Below are 15,609 nucleotides of genomic sequence, written 5' to 3' on the forward strand. Positions count from 1 at the left end.
GGGCACCGGGACCAACCGTTCATGGAGCAATACGTGCAGAGCTAAACCGCTCTGGGGAGCATCCTGCCTTCTTCTGCTACAGCTCCACGGTGATTTCCAGCCCTCCTGCTTGCTTCTCTTCCCCGAGTGGGGCTTACCAGGTAAAACCTGCAGGTAACACCTTCCTAGTGGAATTTCTCAGTAGAATGGGTCAGCTGAATTAAATTTTCGCCCGGACAACTACAGTCAAGCTTTTTTTTCCCATTAAAAACATACAGCACAGAACGTTAGTCTTACATCTTTCTTAGTCTTAAAAAATATAAATATAGAGGGATAATTTGTACAGGATGTATAGGTATGTACACCTTTAATATGCACATGAGAAAATCAGAACAAGTTTATGAAACTTGCACTTGACGGACACCTTCCTCCTGGGGATTTGGACGAGGCTCTGAGCCTGCGGGCAGTGGCCCGAGCTTCCGGAGTCCCCATGCCCGTCTCCCGGGAAGACCCAGGGCTCCTGAGCACTGGCGTGGGGTCAGGACAGGGTGGCTGGCGGGTCACAGGGTCTTCTCCACCGGCTGCTGGAGGCAGAGCTCGCTTCCGGCCGAGACGATGGGCAGGCTGTTCTCCAGGTGGTGGTTGATGAGGTGGCTGATGCTGTCAAAGACCCTGTCCTTCGTCCGGATCTGGGAGAGACACAGAGGGCAGGAACGCGTGACACACAGGCAGACGAGAGAGAACACGTGTTCGGAGCCAGCCAGACCACAGGGACCCGAGCGGCGCCTCCCCGGGGCCCCCACACTCTCAGAGACACATCTGCCGGGTCCCACCACTTCCGTCTGTTCACTGGGCCTGTGCCCTGGTCCCTGAGCTGCTACACTCCCAGTGTAGACCACCCTTGAAGAAGGCAGATGAGGCCTGGCCCAGAGCAATCTCCCAGGCTGCTCTGGATACCATCCCCCTCGCGGCCAGTTCTTTTGGCGGGGGGTGAGAGATGGGGCAGGGGGCAGGTGCGTGGCTACACCTGCTGGCCCTCCAGGCCCTTAGATGACCCTCATGATGGCTCTGGGATGCCCTGGGGGCCTGGCCTCTCTCTCCAGCCTTATTGGTAGAGGCCATCCCTGCCCGGGGGCAATCAGCTCTCCCCACCTTTCCCTCAGGGACTCTGAGGGCGCTTCTGTTCTCCTCCTCCCTTATCTGTCCCAGTATTCTCACTCCCACCCCTAATGTGACCCTCTTGCCTCTCCCTCTCTACCAACCCACCAATGGGATGTCTATCTCTGGGCCTTCAGCCCTGACCTCATTCCCACCCCCAGTCTATACTCCAGGTGGGCCCATCGAAGCCCCCAGGCCATCTGCTCTGGGCTCTACCAACAAAGGCAATAGCAGAAGCTTTGGAATGAGGATGTTTTCCTCTCCTGGGGTCCCACTCTGAGGCAGGCCCCCATTGCCACCAGTCTCTGCAAGCACCCAAGGGGCAGGGACCCTCTGGTCCATGGGGCTCCCAACTCCTGGGCATTGAGCCTCATGGAGGAGGCAACCTGATGGGCACGTTCAGAAAGAAATATTTTCGCAAGACTTTTAGGCATTTTTTTCATTGAGGTTCTTTAATCTTCCCAAGTTCCTTAGAATTCCCGTCCTAGAAAGACCCCAGGGTGACATGGGCAGGCCCCTTTCTTAGGGGTGAGGGACACTAAGAACTCAGCTTGAGACTACTGTTGGGGTGTTGTCTTGATGTTGACTTCTTTTTCCCACTTTGTAGCAATTAATACTCATTTAAGTTCTGGGGCAACAGGGGTGAATGAGGATTTATGATGAGAAGTGTCTGGGACAGTAGCGTCCACCTGGGCTCACATCCAAACCACCTGAGTGCGTTCAGTAAGCCCCATGCCCAGGCCAACTCCACCAGGAGCTCAGGGTGGGGCTCGGCCACCAGGGCGTTTCACAAAAACCCTGTGATTCCAACATGCCGCCCAAGCTGAGAGCTCACTGCTCAGCATCTTTGGAGTGTGTAGGCTGGCCGCCATAAACACACACACATGCAAATAAAGGCACGCGGAAGAGGTAAGTGATATAAATTTGCTGCCTAAAGAAGTAGGCCAGTTTACTCTATTCCCATAAATACTTGCTGAAACTCCAGTCTGGCTCCTGCCCAGAGAACCTGCAGCCCACAGAGCTATCTGTATGGACGGAACCCCCTGCTATGTGGTTCAGAAAAGAAGAAAGATCTGAAATCAATAATCTAAGCTTTAACTTCGGAAACTAGAGAAAGAATAAAAAAAAAATTAGAGTAGAAACCAATGGCATTGGAAACAGGAATCAATAGAGAAATCGATGATCTCAAAGCTGGTTCTTCAAAAAGATAAATAAAAATTAATAAGCCTCCAGCCAGGCTAAGAAAAAAATGAGAGAGGACACAAATTACTAATATCAGAAATGAAAGAAGGGCCATCACTATGGATCTTGTGGACATTAAAAGGATAATAAAGGAATATTAGAAACAACTCTAGGCCCACAAATTTGGCAACCCAGATAAAAATAGGTCCATTTCCTGAAAGACACAACCTCCTAAAACTCTTAGAAGAAGAAAGAGACGGTCTGAATAAGCCTAGGTGTATTTTAAAAACTGATCAGTCATTGATAATCTGCCAACACAGAAAGCACTAGGCTTAGATGGGTTCATTGGTGAATTCTACCGAACACTTAAAGAAGAAATTGTACCAAGTCCCTACAATCTCACTCAGAAGACAGAAGCAGAAGGAATACTACTTAACTCACTCTTTGAGGCCAGTATTGCTCTAATATCAAAAGCAGACAAAGACACTACAGGAAAAGAGAACTACAGGCCAATATCTCTTATGAACACAGATGCAAAGATCCTCAACAAAAAATTAGCAAATTGAATCCAACAATGTACAGAAAGAATTACACACCATGACCAAGTGGGATGTGTCCTGGGTGTGCAAGGCTGCTTCCACATTCTGAAATCAATTAACGTACTCCAACACATCATTAGGCCTAAAGACAAAAAAACTGCATGATCAAATCAATAGATACAGAAAAGGCATTTAACAAAATTCAACCGATTCCTGGTAAAAACTCTCAATATACCAGGAATACAGGGGGAACTTCCTCCACTTGATAAAGACATCTACAAAAATCCTACCACTAACATCCTCCTTCATGAAAAGAAACTTGAACAAGGCCAGGATGTCTGGTCTCACACTCCTTTTCAACACCACAGTGGAAGTCCTAGGTATACAATAAGACAAAAAAAGGAAATAAAAGCAAAGATAGCATTTTCAACAAATAGTGCTAGAATAACTGGACATCCACATGCAAAAAAAAAAAAGAAAAGAAAAGAAAAGAAAAAGAGCCTAGACCAGACCTCACACCCTTCACAAAAACGAACTCAAAATGGATCACAGACCTAAATGTAAAATGCAAAATTACAGAACTCCTGGGGTGCCTGGGTGGCTCAGTCGGTTAAGCATCTGCCCTCAGCTCAGGTCATGATCCCAGTGTACTGGGATCGAGCCCCACATCGGGCTCCTTGCCCTGCAGGGAGCCCGCTTCTCCCTCTCCTCTCCCCTTGTACTCTCTCACAGTCTCTCCTTCTCTCTCTCTCAAATAAGTAAATAAAATCTTTAAAAAAAACCCTACAGAACTCCTACAAGATAACACAGGGGAAAGTCTAGATGACCGTGGGTTTGGTGATGACCTTTTGGATATGGCATCAAAGGCCTGATTCATGAATGAAAGAAATAATAAGCTGAACTTTATTAAAATTAAAAACTTTTGCCCCACAAGTGACACAGTCAAGAGAGTGAGAAGACCACAGACTGAGAGAAGATATTCACAAAAGACACATCTCATGAGCTGGTATCCAAAACATACAAAGAAATCTTAACACTAACAATGAGAAAACAAACAACCAGATCTCACCAAAGAAGATGTACAGATGGCAAATAAGCACATGGAAAGATGCTCTGCATCACCCGTCATCAGAGAAACACAAATTAAAATGAGACACCACTACACACCTATTAGAATGGCCAAAATCCAGAACACTGACCACCCCACATGCTGGTGGGGATGTGCGGCAGGAGGAGCTCTCCTCACTGCTGGTGGGACTTGCCACTTTGGAAGATGGTTTGGTGGTTTCTTATAAAATTAAACATGTGTGAGGAGGAAGGTGTTGGTGGCTGAGGCTCGGGGGCAGGGCGAGCCATGGGAAGGAGTCTACAGGGCAGTGGGCAAGGGGGTGGAGCCCATACTTTCTGCTTTAGGCATGGTGGGTTCGAGTTGCCTGGGGAACATTTAAAGTAGGTGCCCGGCAGTTAGAAATACCATTTAGAGATTGTACATTAACAAGTACACTCCACCAGTGACAGAATGATTATATCTGTTCTCTTCCAAAAGGTCACACCAGCTCGGGCAAAGCCATCCGACAGAGATGCTTCCTAATTAAAATCTGGTTCCATTGGAACAGGCTGCACACTCAGACCTGCTGCCCTTTGTCCAATGTCTCAGCTTGGGCTGGATCCACCGGTAGACCCTCCACCCCCAGAGGATCCAGCCCAAATACAACTAGCCCAAGTGGGATATAGACCCACCTAGCCACATTGCCTGGCCTCCCCCAGGTTTGAAATTAAGGTGAAGTTCAGGTCCTTCCTAGACCCAGTGGACACAGTGCCAGAGAATGCCAGGCTCACATCAGCCCCCAGGGGCTGCAATGTCAAGAATCAACCTTGCAACCTTGTATGCCAATTGCTTACATCCTTCCAATCAATACCTCATCCCACATGAGCACTCATTTTCCCCAACAGCAGGAGGAAAATTTAGAAACTCACAAATAACTTAACCTCCCTTAAGACACTAAAAAAAGGAAGCACATTAACCCTGAAGCAAGCAGGAAAAAGGACACCATAAAGATTAAAGCAGAGATAAATAGAGAATAGGAATCACAGGAAATCATTGAAACCAAAAGCTAGTTCTTTGAAAAGACCAACAAATTTGACAAAGTTGGAGGACCCACACTTCCTGATTCCAAAACTGATTACAAAGCTACAGTCATCAAAGCAGTGTGGAATGGATATAAAGATTGGCATATAAGCCAGTGGAAAAGAACAGAGAGGCTTAGAAATGAACGCTGGCATATATGGTCAAGTGATTTTTGACTGCAGTGCCAGGACCATTCAATAGGAAAGGGACAATCTTTTCAACAAATGGAGCTGGGAAGACTAGATCCACATACGAAAGAATGAAGTACCCAGAGCTAATGCCACATGCAAAAATTAACTCAAAATGGATCAAAAACCTAAATGTAAGACCTAATATTCTTAGAAGAAAACATGGGGCAAAAGCTTCAAGACACTGAATTTCCAGTGGTTTCTTAGATATGGTACCAAACACATAGGCAGCAAAAGAAAAGCCAGACAAATTGGGTATCATGAAAATCATAAAGTTTTGTGCATTAAAAGAACTATCAACAGAATAAAAAGGTAACCCACAGAATGGGGGGATAAATTTGTAAATTGTGCATCTCGTCTAATAAAGGATTAATATCCAGAATATATAAAGTTCTCCTAAAACTCAACAATGAAAAACAAACAACCTGATTCAAAAATGGGCAAAGAACTTGAATTGACATTTCTTCAAAGAAGATCTACATATGATCAACAAGCACATGAAAAGATGTTCAACATCACTCATCACCAGGGAAATGCAAATCGAAGCTACAATGAGATACCACCTCACACCTGTTAGGATGGCTACTGTCCCCAAACCAGAAAACAGCAAGTGTTGACGAGGATGAGGAGAAATTGGACCCTCGTGTACGTACTGTTGGTGAAAATGGTGCAGCCACTGTAAACTGATGGTTTCTCAAAAAACGTTTGTTAATGGATTATCATATGACTCAGCAATTCCACTTCTAGGTGGCTACCTGAAAAGTTGAAAGCAGAGTCTCAAAGAGATGTCTGTATATTGTGTTAATAGCAGCGTTTTCCACATTAGTTAAAATGTGGAAGCACCACAGGTGTCCATCAAATGATGAATGGGTAAGCAACACGTGGTCCATCCACACGATGGAACCATACGCAATCTTGAAAAGGAAGGAGATCTGACACCTACTACAGCGAGGATGAACCCTGAGGACACAATGCTGAGTGAAATGGGCCAGGCACCAAAGGACAAATACTGTGTGATTCCACTCACGTGAGGTCCTTAGAGGAGTCAAATTCATAGAGATGGAAAGTAGGACAGAGGATGCCTGGTGCGGGGGGTGGAGAGAACAGGGAGTTATCTAATGGGGACAGAGCTTCGGTTTTGCAAGATGAAGAGCGTTCTGGAGACGGCTGGTGGGGGTGGTTGTATCCCACACGCACACACTCCATACCACTGAACTCTACACTCAGCACTGGTTTCGGTGGTAAATTCTATGTTTTATGTATTTTACCACAGTAAAAAGAATCTGAAAAGAAGGAAGAAAAAAAATTGCCAAAGGATTTGAATAGACGTGTCTCCAAAGAAGATACATAAAAAGCCAATAAGCACCTGAAAAGATGTGTGACATTATTAGTCATCACGGAAACACAAGTCAAAATCACGATGGTGTCTCACCTCCCACCCACAACGACGGCCAGAATCGAAACAGTGGACAATGACAAGGGTAGGAGCAGTGTGGAGAAATCGGAGCCCTTGCACGCCATGAGTTGGAACAGAGAATGGTGCAGCTGCTTTGAAAAACCGTCTGATGGTTCCTCAAGTGACAGATTATAGAGTTACCCTACAACCCAACAAATCCACTCTGAGGTACAGGTCCAAGAGAAATGGACACACACATCCCCACAGAAACGTGGACATGATATTTGCAGCAACATTGCTCATAACAGCCTAATGTTCATCGGCAGACCCGTCACAAGTAAATGTGGTCCGTCCGTAGGTGGCACGTTATTTGGCCACAGGAAGGAACGAGCTGCTGACCCACACTACGACATGGATGAACCTGGAAAACACCGCACTCGGGAAAAGAGGTTAGTCACAAAAGTCTACATAGTCACATGATTCTATCCCGAGGGAAGTCCAGAAGGGAGAACCCGGAGATGCTAAGGGACTAGGGGCTGCGAGGCTGGCGAGGTGACGGTCGGACGCTGTCACCTTCCTCTTGCAGGTGATAATCGTGTTCCAAGTCGACTTCGGTGATGGATGCACACATCTGTGAGTATACTGAGGAGCACTGAATCATACACTTGAAACGGGTGTGCGTGTGCATCATATCCCACTGAGGCTGTTTTTAAAGCCTCTGTGTCTATCAGTTTATAGAAAATCTGGGGGTCAGAGAAGCAGGGAAATGAAGCCACAGGGAGACACAACAACCCAAATCATAATGTGGGATATTCTACAGACAAATACATGTCTAGTCACTCAAACAAACCACTGGTGTCGGGGGAAACGGAAAGAAAATAGAATAAGATGCACCACGTGGACCACGTTTGAATTCTGATTCCAACACACGTACTATACAAAGAACGTCTTTGAGATACTCAGGGGAATTTGAATATGTGAAGTCACTATCTTTAGCTTCGTCGGCTCTAACAATGCTGTCATGTTGTTGTGGTAGGAGACCACGCTGAAATACTCGTGAGAGGGACGGCAGGCCGCCTGGATACGCTGTCGAAAGCTCTGAGGATCTCCTCCCTCCCCTCGCTCTCCATCGCCTCTCCTTCCTGAATGAACAATCAGTCCAAACGCCAAGGAAGACAGATGTCTGTGCTTCGGGTGGGGGTGCCCCCAGTGGCCCCCCACGGGAGACTGGAGTCCAGGCCGAGTCAGGAGCGAGCACGAGGCAGGTGCGGGCTGTCAGAGGCCCGATGGGCATCAGGGCTGGGAGGGGGTGGTCAGAGCATGCTCAGGGGGACAGGGAGCCCACGGGGAATGGCTGCGCCAAGACGCTGCCGCCCCACAGGGTGAGGGTGGCGTCCGCGAGGGGAGGGGCAGCGGCTGTGGTGGGGGGGGGCATGTCGTGCAGGTGAGTTAACCAAAGAGAGGTGAAAATACTAAGGCTAAGGGGTCAGGCTTCTCATTGTTGGAGAAGAGAGTTACAAATGTAGAAAAAGAAAAAAGTAGGATGAACTCTGCGATATCAGAGTGGAATTGGAAGAATTATTGTGAACATACGATTTTTAACACATGGAGACACAGAAATGCACACAGTTATGCACATGTGTATGCATGCCCGTGTCTGCACCAATCTGTCCATCTTGAGCTGCAGGTGCTCCACACCCCCAAGTGCAGATCTTGGTCTCCCTATGAAAAAGAGCCAGGCCGGGGTTCCTTCGGAGAAGTGGCTGATCACAGGACTGCAGCAGAGGCCATTGTGTATTTGAAGGAAGAAGGTACAAAAGAATGAGGCCACATCAGAGGGGCACTGAAACCCGCTCGAAGGAGCAGGAAGCAGATAGGGCAGCTGGTGCTAACCCCCTGAACCACACAGGGAGCCGTCAATCCACACGGGTGAAAATGAATTCATTAGCAGCGTGAAAGTTTGGTTGGATAGAGGGTGTATACGAAGCTTCACTGTGCCTCCCCCCCCAAATATTTTATAATTACAAGGGAAGGAGAGAGTCTGCAGAGGAGAAACCGGCCCAAGGTCCCTTCGACCAGCCTCCAGGTGAACGCTCGCGAACACCACTTCCTGGGGCAGCTGGGCGGAGGGGTGCAGGAAGGCAGAGCAGGTGGTGGCCCCTCGGGGTGGAGAGCCGATTCTGGTAGCTGAACGGGACCCCGGCTGTGAGTGCACGACACTCCCATTTGTACCCGGGGCGATGGCGCATTGGAGCAAGGTAGCCTCAGATCATTCCGGAAAAGAGAGCTGTCCTCTCAGAAAATATCCTCCCCACAAGTGGATGGGGTGAAGCGAGATCAGAACAACACTAGTAAACTTTGCAGCGAGTAATAGGTACATAGGAGTTCAATACTCTTGTCTCTACGTCTGTGCATTCAGAAAACACAGAAGGTGGGGATGACAGAGCGGGAGGATGGGGAGGCGGGACGGAAGGGACGGATGCTGCTGGACCAACACAGTCTCTGTATGTTTACATGCACAGAGACGACCTGGAAAAATGGAAACACTTGTCAAAAACTGAAAAAGAGGCTAACCTTTCATTTTTTCAGAGGGAACATCAAGAAATGACACCGTAAGATATGAAATCTCTGAAGAGCCTCTTGAGCACCAGGAGGGCACCTGCAGACAGAACTTGGTGCACCTGCCGCTCGGGATCGGGGTCGGATGGGGTGAGCGGCCCGGGCTGTCGCTTCCCATCAAAGTCTCGTAACGTCTTGCTCAGTTATACTTTGCAGGTGTTACATGATACAAAGTTAAAAGACACGACGGCCCTACCCACCAGCTGCACCTTGCACGGCTCTCGTGTCCCCTGCAGTCAGGTCCATGTGGGCCGAAGAGTCCCCGGCGAGGCCACCGACAGCCCTGCTCTCTCCACCCCTCTCTCCTCCTTGGAGCCCTCAGGTTAACAAGGCAGACCCGGGAGACAGAGGCCCCCCAGGACCCGAGTCACCCAACCAAGGACCTGGGGGGAAGAAGGGCCTCCTGACACACACCCAGCTCAAACCAGTCATTTGTCAATTCAGCATAGCCTAGTTGGCCTGAGACAAAGGGAATTTTAAAATAACAAGGCTTTTTTAAGTGGAAGGATAGGGCAGATTTGTTTTCTTAATTACTCTCAGAATAAAATAAAATCCTAATAAATGTGGGGTGTTGGACGGTTGGCATTGTTTTGTGATTTCCCAAATGCAAAGCCAGCTTGTGCTTTTCTAAGGTGCCACGCCCCGAGACCATGTTCGGGAAGCCCACGGAACACCAGCCACGGTGCAGGTGCCTCTCATTCGAACGCAAGCACGTGCCTGCCCCGCTCTGCTGGCCCTTCCCGCCAAAGGGACGAATCCAGGACGGGGGCCTCAGGGAATATCTTAGGCTCAAGAGGGCTGACTGAATGATGGTGAAGATGTTGCAGAAGAAACCAGAGCTCCAGACTCCACCTCTGGAGACGCTCCTGCAGAGCCTGGCGCTGGCGTCGGCCCAGCTGCGGCCCCACACCTGCCCGGGACTCAGGAGCCCTGCCACTGCCCTCCTCGTGCCCCGAGGTTCCAGCGACCCCAGGAGCCCCCGTCTTGCACGACCAGTGTGCAGTGGGAAGGCGCACAGGTTGGTGTACTCTGCAGTAAATTTAGACTCAGAACTGTTTTGCATCCTTCTTTCTCTGAGTAATCTGTTCTGCCAAGTTTCCCCCTTTATAGTCAGGGACCAACCAATTACCATGAAAATCAGATGAATAAATATTGAAGAGAATGTGTTCATCGTCTATTTTGGTGTCCTAACAGCAAGGAAGCGACATTACATTTGTGATTAAGTCTTTCTCAGCTGAAGCCCTCCTCCACTGGATCAATTAAACTAGATCAGCAGATCCAGCAAAAAGCCTCCCAAAAGAACAGTTATTAGGAGGTGGGACTTACAGTTTTTCTCAGTGGCACTACAGACTTCTCCTCCGAAATTAAAGCCACGTGGACAGCACAGCCTGGGGTCGGGGCTCGCTCCAGCACCTGGTGTGAGCTCACGGCCGCAGCCTGGCCCCCCCCACCTGCGGCACTTTCCTGGCCCCCGTGCGCGTGTGAATGGTAGTGGTCATACCTGTCCTTCCTTAATCATCCTTGTGTCTGTAAGGACTGAGTAAATAAAACATTAACTGTCTTCGCTCTATGAGATGGTACAATTTAGGTAAACTATGAACTTCTCATCCTTAAAAAATACCTGAAGTTTCAATTACAATTTTTATCTTTTCACAGATTTGCTTGGGTATTTTCTTTCAGAAAACAGAGATGCATTAGTAGCAGCCCTTGCAAATGGATATCGCTCTGCACGGATTCTGTTTAGAAAAGCTTATCTGTGATGACATCCCCATCAGTAGCTCGGGCCCCTTAGCACCATGTGGACTCTGGGGCTCTCAGCTCCCGCGAAAGCCCCATGTCCCTCTGCGCCTCCTTCACCTGCCACATGCATGTCGAGCACCCGCTCTTCTAGGTGCTGGGGTAGCGCGTTGACTAGGGTTGCTCGCCTCACAGAGATGACAATCCAGGGGGGGAAACCACTTAATAAGCAGGTTAGCAAATAAATGAGCGCCCGTTTGTGATAAGGGCTTCAAGGTGAAAATAAATCACGGTGCATAAATAGGGGCCCTCAAGGGGATTCTATGTGAGATGCGACGGGGAGGGAAGGCTTCTCTGATCCGGGGTGAGCCTAGCTTGTTGTAAGAGGTGAACATAACCCTATAATGTTGACACCCCAACCAGATGAGTAACACAAGCAAAAGGCAGCAAAGACCATGAAGACCAACCTCACTTAGGAAGCACAGCTGGAAACACCCTAAAGTTAGTGTTAGATCCCCAAATCCAGCAACGCAGCTCATGAAGACTATGTCAGGACCCAGCAGGGCTCATGCCAGGACGTAGCATCAGAAAAACCTGCCTGTGCAAATCCCCATGTTCACGGACTCAAGAAAAGACATCATTATTACATTATTTCAGGCGATGCTGAAGAAGCATTTGATAAAATCCAATATCACAAAAGTAATTAAGAAATTAATATGTACAAATTCCACACAAGCAGAGGGTGCGTTTTGTAACAGGTTCTTGGCCATAGCCCAGGTGTCAAAACCAATGCCTGGATTTGGTAGCTATTCGGTGCACCATTGTGCAGTGAGTGAATGAATGAGGGAATGACATCCTTTGGGCTGATGAAGACAATCTACCCAAAGCTTGCATCATTCTTAATGGAACAAAGCCTCCAACAGCCCCTTACAGGCTGGGAACAAGACAAGGGCGCCCTCTCCCGGTCAACGCCCAAGGGCGCCCGGTGAGCGCGGTGGGGCGAGACCATCCCGCAGGGTCAGAGGCGGGAAGGCAGGAGACATGGCTGTTGGTGTTTGCCATGGCACGACCACTGTTCTGGAAAAACCTCTGCAATCAGCAAGATTTCTGGGCATGAGATCACACCACATTCCTCTCCCTGCAGCAATCATCGTTGGGAAAACGTAACCAAAATAACACACCACTTACAAAATTAAAACCAGACACTCTAGGAAGGAACCAAACAGAGGAAGCACAAGAACTTCCTGGAGAGAATTTTTAAATTCTAACAAAGGACATCTTAACACTAAATAAGTAGAGATCATGCCATGTTCGTGGACATGATGATTTAATGCTAAAAACTATCAGCACTCCCCTGAAACTCATCTGTAAATTCAACGCCAGTCCTACCAAAATCATGCATTTTCGGTGCCTGGATAAACTGACTCTGAAACCAGAACAAAGCGGAATAAAGGTCTGAGAAAGCTACACTAGAGAACACAAAAAGGAGTTTCAAGAAGAAGGTGTTAAGCCAGATGTTTCAAAGCCATAATGACCAAACGGCGTGGTACTTGTACCAGGACTGAATGGTCAGCTGGACAGAACAGGGCAGACACTTGAGAAACAGCTGGACGTGCAGAGCGCAGAGTGCGTAACACAAGGACCATCCGTAATGACCCAACGTTGGCTCACTGCCTGGAGATCTAAGCAACGTGGTGTCCCTATCTTAGGTCATCTTCGAAGTACCTCTAGTGAGAATTAAAGCATAAATGTGAAAAATAAAGCTTTCAAAGCCAAACGAAGAAAACATAGAACACAGTATGTTTGTGACTGCAGGTGAGGAAATCTTCTAAAACTCAAGACCGTAAACCTTTATAAAAGGGAATCTTCTAATTGGTGGAGAACATCATGGACAAAATGATCAGATATGTGAAAAAGTGGGAGCATTCATATGGAAATTCTATGTCTGAGAAACTCAGCAGAAGGGTCCAGGGAGACGATCAGAAGAGAAGCATGGTGGAAAGGTGGGAATGTGACGTTTCCAGGAGGAACCTGTGGACGCGGGGTTGAAGGACGACACAGCCAACAACGGAGACACGCTTTCCTCCTTGCCACATGCCCCAGATGCGCCATGCTGGGAGGACGACATGAGGAGGAGGAGGAGGAGGGAAGCCTGTGTTCGGCTGCCTCGCCCCCAGTAGTCCAGCCATTCCGGAAGCAAACACAAGCCCCTGGTAACACCATACGCACATCCTGTGAGCAAGAACCCCAGTCCTAGGATGTGCCCCAGAAAGACCATCGTGGGGAAACACGCAGGAGGCTTCCTAGTGCCTTCAGCCCTTCCCGAGACATTTCCACAAGTGACGCATGGCCGCGGACAGGGGACGCCCGGCAGCCCAGCCAAGTGATGATTCCGCGTGTGGAAAGCACCACAGACAGATCTCAAAAACACGTGCGGAGGGAAAAACGAACGAAATGAAATGGGACTTGAGGGGCACTATCATGGTTGCAAACTTCTAAGATGCACAGACACACAGTATCTATTTTCCCCGACGTATATCTGTGGGAAAAATCCCCACGACCACCGAAGAAGGTGGGTTGGAAGGATTCACATTACGTTCCCGGGGAGGAGTCGTCCAGGTGCAGAGGGGAGAGGGGGCACAGAGCCGAGGTGCAGACACCTGAAGCCATAAATTAGGTCCGGTCCCCCGCCACCAAATTAAATTAAATTGTGTTCAAGTCCAACCAAAGACTGAGGCTTCGTCCCTACCTGTCAGTCAGGACAGGCAACGTTTGATCACGTTACCTGCATTTTTGTTTTCACTGGATAACGGGTTTTAAACAACAATCCTGGAATTTATTTAACGGTTCAGTTAATGTCATTATATTTATTCAAGTTAATAATTCTTGGACTGTGCCAAGATCAAGTCGAATCTCTTTATTGGCTGGAGGATGCGAAATGCAGGCAAACCCACAGAGCTCTTAGACGCGACCATGCTGCCAGGAAAGGCCAAACTCACTGTCACGCGGTGTGCCTTCCCCGAGTGGGAAAGCAAGAGGCTAATTAATAGGGGCTTTATGTAGGGCCTCATCACGGCGTGCACTCTAGGAACACAAACTCGGTGACTCCACTTCTAGAGATACTTGAGGTAAATACTGAAAGCCCAGGACCCCTGCCCTTCCGCATCCACTAAGAATGTACTGGACAGGAAGACTTTCTCAGTATTTGTATTTATTTATTGTAAAGGACATCAGCGTTAAAGCTGGAAACTCACGCCTTGTGATTTTCCAAGCGCGAGCCCGGTGCTGGCCTGAATTCACAAGCCCTCTGCGCCTGGGCTCCCGGGTCCCGGAGGAGTGGCCGCCAAGACCTCAGCCGGCCCGCATGGGTAGTGGAGGGAAAGTGTGGTCACCCAGCACAGAGACCAAAGGGAGACTGTTGTCAGGAGGCAGGTCGTGTCCCGCCCCGTGCTCACCGTGCCTTCCGGGTCCACGAGCAGCAGGTGCTTGGCCTGGCCGTTGTGCATTCCCGTGAGGACGAAGGAACCTGGGTTGGTGGCGCTCTTCCTGACCAGGAAGTCCCCATCGTTCTTCAGCAGTCCCTCAGCCTCCTTCCGGCTCATCTCCCCTTGGTACCAAGGCTCCCCTTCCAGCTCCACCAGCATCTTGGCATCTGGGGCTCTGGGGGTGACGGGGCTGATGCACTCCACCGAGGCTGCTTTGCTCAGCGCAGGCCCCAAGGACTGGTTCCTGAGAGCATCTTCAAAAGGTTCTGTCAACAACAATCACCAGAAACAAGTGAACCCCAAGAAGAACAAATGACAGAATGCTCAACGTGATCGTTGGAAATGCCAAGGCAACTTGCCCCAGAAACAAACCTACAGAAAAATGACTGGCTGGTAATATTAACCACAGCCCAAACCTTGGCATGATTTTCTGATGAGTCTGCCTTCCCAAGACAGCAGGGCACTGTGCCTCGCACCAGGGATTCAAGCACACCCTCTGTCTAGCCAGCCAGAATGACTTCACTTCTGCACACGGCACCAGGCCACACGTATTGCAGGCCATCTACTTCTTCTGGAGCATCAGCCAGCCTTTTAATAAATCTGTTTTCTTCTGAATGAAAACCTGCCAATGCTAATGGAAATACACGAACAGAAAGATAATCTGCAAAGTTAGATTTAGTGCAAACCCTATACCCCACCATCAGATGTTTGTTTCAAAATTCTCGCATCAGGCCGATTTTTAAAAGAGGAGAAAACTGACATTTTTCGGGGCCCTTTTGTGTGACTTGCCCCTGGTCAGGAGTGCCACCTCCCCTTGGCCTTTGCTTGTTCCTCTGTGGAAAAAGGCTCCGTGTGAGTGTCTGAGCTCGAGCATGACTGCACGCCCTTCAGGACACACTTCCCACCGAGGGCAACAGACAACAGCAGCATGAAAAGTCCCCAGGGACACCTGATGAAACCCCAGTTCTCCACTTTCAAATGAGGTAATATGTACAAAAGTACTCGAAAACGCACACGGTGCCGCAGAGCGTAAGGTGTGAGGATGGAGACACGTTGCCAAGCAGCACAGTGCCTGTATCCCGGGAATGGGTTGGCTCTCTCCTGGGCACAACTACGTCCCCAGATCCAACACTGCTCCTGGGATGGAGTCCATACCCACAAATATTCAACGAATGCTCTAAAGGAGACCAGTTGTTAG

At 48.7% G+C, this 15,609-nt stretch overlaps 1 protein-coding gene across 1 annotated transcript in view; it reads right to left on the reverse strand.

Annotated features, from left to right (window-relative positions):
* Window positions 1-329: 329 nt before the first annotated feature.
* Window positions 330-15,609, reverse strand: part of SHC3 (SHC adaptor protein 3) — an 87,677-nt gene continuing 72,397 nt past the window's right edge. Inside the window, exons 11-12 of the mRNA XM_081802729.1 lie at window positions 14,382-14,677; window positions 330-668 (exon numbers count right to left, since the gene is read on the reverse strand). Coding sequence (XP_081658855.1) covers window positions 540-668; window positions 14,382-14,677 — 425 coding nt within the window. The 3' untranslated portion in view covers window positions 330-539. The remainder of the gene's footprint in view (window positions 669-14,381; window positions 14,678-15,609) is intronic.

This window comes from Leptonychotes weddellii, chromosome 14, assembly GCF_054177405.1.
Source record: "Leptonychotes weddellii isolate Sample4059 chromosome 14, ASM5417740v2, whole genome shotgun sequence".
In the NCBI taxonomy this organism is placed as follows: Eukaryota; Metazoa; Chordata; class Mammalia; order Carnivora; family Phocidae; genus Leptonychotes; species Leptonychotes weddellii.